This window comes from Octodon degus, unplaced genomic scaffold (assembly GCF_000260255.1).
Source record: "Octodon degus isolate 3935 unplaced genomic scaffold, OctDeg1.0 scaffold00272, whole genome shotgun sequence".
In the NCBI taxonomy this organism is placed as follows: Eukaryota; Metazoa; Chordata; class Mammalia; order Rodentia; family Octodontidae; genus Octodon; species Octodon degus.
In genome coordinates, this window is record NW_004524848.1 from 1,259,481 (window position 1) to 1,264,424 (window position 4,944).

General features: G+C 39.1%; 1 protein-coding gene and 1 pseudogene across 1 annotated transcript in view; one reads left to right on the top strand and one right to left on the bottom strand.

Annotated features, from left to right (window-relative positions):
* Positions 1-1,687, bottom strand: part of Herc5 (HECT and RLD domain containing E3 ubiquitin protein ligase 5) — a 52,302-nt gene extending 50,615 nt beyond the window's left edge. Inside the window, exons 1-3 of the mRNA XM_004646584.1 lie at positions 1,675-1,687; positions 1,510-1,630; positions 795-871 (exon numbers count right to left, since the gene is read on the bottom strand). Of these exons, the coding sequence (XP_004646641.1) occupies positions 795-871; positions 1,510-1,630; positions 1,675-1,687 (211 nt within the window). The remainder of the gene's footprint in view (positions 1-794; positions 872-1,509; positions 1,631-1,674) is intronic.
* Positions 1,688-2,233: 546 nt separating this feature from the next.
* Positions 2,234-3,692, top strand: LOC101571195 (annotated as a pseudogene).
* The last annotated feature ends 1,252 nt before the right edge of the window (positions 3,693-4,944 follow it).

Below are 4,944 nucleotides of genomic sequence, written 5' to 3' on the forward strand. Positions count from 1 at the left end.
GGCTGGCCTTGAACTACTTTGTAACCCAGGTTGGCCTCCAACTCGCACAAATCCTGCCTCAGCTTCCCAAATGCCAAGATTACAGGCTTGAGCAATCATACCTGGCCCTTTTGTCTTAACTATTTTTTTCAGTCACCTTTCTTTCAGATGTTATCTATATCAACTGCTTCCATTTCATCTATTAGAACATCTGGCAGGAAATACTGAAGGGCTAGGAGAATACTGGAATTCAAAAGGTGGTGTTAAAATATACCCAAGGCTTTTAGCTTGGCAGTAAGAGCAGAACTAGAGGATTCTGAGATACTTCCATGGAAGTGGGAAAGTCCTAAGAAAGGAAAAACGATTCTGGAAAAAAGTAGTCCTAGTGTAGACCACATTCTGCAAAAAATGGTTCTGAGGCAAGTACAGTGGTATAAGGCTGGAACCAGGGATATATGCAGGCAGGAAGATCTCTAGTTTAAGGCCAAGTGAGAGGACAGGACTCTCAAACCAACCAAACAAACAAACATACAATGCCCCCCAAAACCAGACCTATAATAGTGCAATTATACTGAAAATTTTAAGTTTCATGTTTGAAAAATAAAGCATGATATCAAATGTAGAAATACATTTTTTGGAAGAAACCCAAATATAATTCAACCAGTAATTCTCATTTCTCTTTTAATAATATTACACTCTAAACTATATAAATAAAACTCAAATTAATTTCTGTTCTGTTCCAAAAAGAGTTCTGACTCTATGCATACGCACAATGTGTACCAGTTCTAAAAACACTTAATATGTCACATAAGTACCTTTTGAGAATGCAAGAGAATGATAATCTCCACATGCAATCTGAATCATACATTTTTCTTGTAAAATGCTTTGAAACCTAAGGAGAAAATATGTCAGTCACCATAATAAAAGCCACAATATGAATGTGAAAACTACTTATATATTTAATTTATAATGAAATGCATGGAAAACTTTAAATTTACTTTAGCATATTCTGTACATCCAAAAGTACTATATAACATGTATTAAATATTTTAAAGATAATTAATGAACATTATATAATTGTAATAAGATACTCAAAATACTCTTACACAAACAATCTTCTGATATAGGAACAAATGCAAATTCAAAGTAAGTTCTAACTTATATTATTTACTAGGGAAAAATTTCACAAATCATACGTGATAATGTATCCCTCCCCCACTCCCTAGTTGAAAACATTTACATCTGGAAAAAAGTTCTAGGAATATTGTGAGGATCAACTTAGTGACAGCCCAACTTGGGGTTAGGCAAGCTTTATTACCTGCTTCCTTTAGATGCATAACCTACACACCATCCTTAGCCCCCGGATTGGCTTGCGCTGTACTGACAGACTTCACCAGTAAGGGAAAGTTCATTTTTCCTTTATGATACAAGGGACAGGACTCATACATGGTAACAGCTTCCTACACAAACTATTACTGTCCTTCAGAAGAAATTAAGTCATATCTAATGAAAGAGAAAAGCAATACTCACCTTGCAGGTTCTCCGCTGTAGCTATACTCAAAGGTTTTTCCATCTGAGGACAGCACCAGCATGTGCTCTGCTCCTTGGTCCATGGAATGAATCTTCATCTTTTTCCCTAACTTCAGGTACTCTGCAGAGCAAATCCAACCAGGAGCTCATCACTCTGATTATTACCTACTATTGTCATAGGTTTGCTATGATAACATACCTCAAGTACCTGGAAAAAGATTCAACTAGACAATCTCTGAAGTAACAGTGCTTTCTCTTTAAGAAAATTCAAAATACACATAGCAAAAAGTAATAAACAATTGTCTTGCCAGTAGACTTCAATTTGAAAATCACTTATTTCCTTAAGTGAATTACACATTTAAAATAGCCAATTAAGAATCTGCTTCTAAATCAAGTGACAAAATTAAAAAGACACTAGAAAACATCATTTTTGGATAACCTAAGCATTTCAGTATCCACTATAGGGTTAGGGATATAGCTCAGTGGCACAAGTGCCTGCCTTGTGAGCTAAAGGTCCTAAGTTCAATTTCTGGCACAAAAAAAAAGAAACAAAGAAAAGAGAAACAGAGAGATTGATTATACTGACACATGGCCTATCCAAAAATAACATAAGAAACAATAATAAATAAATCTACAATGATTTGAATAAAATTCAATGCCTACAGGCCTACATTCTCAAAAAGAATAACTGTTTTGGGGATCATTTAAAAGATGCCATGGTAAGATGGCAGTGGCCAAGGACTGCAACGTGGTAATTGTGATGACCAAGCCAGAGTTGCTGGATGAGGAAGAAGCCAAGAGGGAGGCAGAGTCCTTCAAGGAGCAAGGAAATGTATACTAGGCCCAAAAGGATTACAACGAGGCTTACAACTACTACATGAAGGCCATCGATATGTGTCCCAAAAATTGGAGCTACTATGGGAACCAGGGGGCCATGCTCATGATGCCAGGCCAGTTCCAGGAGGCGCCAGGAGATGTGCAGCAGTTGGTGTAGCTGGATGACGGCTCCATGTAGGGATATCTATGAGTGGGCAAGTGCCACCTCTCTCTGGGGCATGCTATAGCAGCATGTTGTAGTTCCCAGAGAGCTCTAGAACTAACTGCATCACAAAAACGCTCCGGCACAGGGTTCAAGAATGGTAATGCAGTTATGGAATATGAGAAAATAGCAGAAATGAATTTTGTGAAGCTCAACTTTTGGAAGGTGATTTTCTGCATGGACCTAGCCCTAGAGCTCGCCCCCACCTTCCACTGCTTCAAGATCCTCAAAGCCAAGCACCTGGCAAGGCTAGGTCGCTTTACCCAGAGGTGCAGTCTGTGGCCAGCGACATCCTGTGGTTAGATTCCACCAAGGTGGAGCCTTGCCTCTACTATGAGGTCTGCATTAAGAAGGCTGTGCAATTATCCTTGCAGGCCTTCCAGATGGCACTGGAAGAAGGCCTGAGGCCTGCAGGAACGCCAAAGCCCTCAAAGCAAAGAAGGAAGATGGGAAAAAGCATTTAAAGATGGCAGTAGTAAACTAGTATATGAACTGTACAGTGAAGTCTTGGCCATGGATCCCTACGACAAATGCCAAGCTCTACTGTAACCAAGGAACCGCTAACTCCAAGCTCAAGAAGCTGGATGAGGCCACTGGAAACTGCACCCAGGCAGTGACGCTGGATGACACCTACATCAAGGCTTACTTGAGAGCACAGTGTTACACAGACACTGCACAGGATGAGGAGGCAGTGCAGGATTACGAGAAGGTCTGCCAGACAGAGAAGACAAAAGAGCACAAATAGCTCCTGAAAAGCGCACAGCTGCAGCTGAAAAAGAGCAAGCGGAAAGACTACTACAAGATCCTGGGAGTGGACAAGAATGCCTCTGAGGATGAGATCTAGGGCATACTGGAAGTGGGCCTTGACACACCACCCGATCCGCAGAGCAGAGCCAGTGGCAAGGTGCAGAAAGAGAGAAGTCCAAAGAAGTGAGAATGGCCTTCACCATCCTCTCAGACCCCAAGAAGATACACTACGACAGTGGCCAGGACCTGGACAAAGAGAGCATGAACATGGGTGATTCTGACACCAACATTTTCAAGGCTTTCTTCGGGGATTCTGGGGGTTTCAGCTTTGAAGCGTCTGGTCCAGGGAATTTCTTCTTTCAGACTGACTAATGAAGGCTACCCCTCTAGTACCTGCATGCACGGACTTGCATGGCTGAGTCTCGCGTGTGGACCTGGCCACCTCCCCTATTCTGGCTCCACACCAGCAACCCTGCCCCTCGACCAGCCATGCTGTCGCTGGGGCTGTGCTATAAGCATGGCAGAAGGGAGCCAAGCTGCAGATGGGGAGGCAGCTTGTGAATCTTTGTTTTACTGTTTCACTTTATTTTTTAAAAAAGACAAATGGAGAATTTTTTTTTAATGCCGTGGAAAGAAATTTTATTGGAAGTAGTAAACTCACCCCTTTCTTAAAATTGGATTTAAAATTGTTCACTAGTTAGTATTTAACCTTATTTAATTTATCCACAAAAATTAAACTATGACAGTTTGGGGACTTTTTTCGCTATTAACAATGAAATGGGTTCTATTCGCATAAAAATCTTAAAACACAAACCATATTCCAAATACTAATGCAATAAAAAATTTGGTACGAAGAAATGTCTCCAAAACTTAATTTGTATTCTTTGAGAATGCATTTCAAATCAATTTGAGAGGTGTATTCAAGAAATCGTTTAGGAAAAAAAAAATGAGACCCCGTCCTTTCATAAAAATAAATTCCAAAGATACCAAAAGTTTTAACTTAAAAATTACACTCTAAAATTACTACAAATAAGAGCACATGTAAAATAGCCTGAAGTGTGAACAGCTTTCTAACTTAACACAAAATCTTTAATCTCCTTAAAAACAAAAAACAAAATAAAAAGTGGTAAGACTATAAAAAGTTTAGATTGTTCAAACAAAAGCAACTTCTACAAAGGCATGGTTAGAAAAAAAATTATAATGTACATAACGACCAAAAGGTTATTCTTTTTTTTAGAAGTTATTCTTATTCAATATTCAAATACATCTTTCAAAAAAAAATTAAAAAAACCTCAGTATCTAAAACACCAGGCAAAGATATGAACAGTAAGCCAAAAAAGGAATGCAAAAGACTAACAAAAACTAAAAGGATGCTCCAACGTACTCAAATTAAATGTACAACACACAACTACACAAAGAGCCATTTTCTTCCCTGACGGGTAAAAATAGAAAAATGAAGTGAGCATTTACTTTTCCCATCTGTAAAGCGGGAACCACAGCAGCAAACGCGGGGCGTTTAAATTTTGCAAGAGCAACGAAAATGTAAAGTAAGGTATCAATGTAAAAGATAACCAAATTTTCTTAAAGTTCACATATTTGGCGTAGGTTTTTTAAAAAATTGTTTTATTCTGGTGCGGGCCAGCACACCC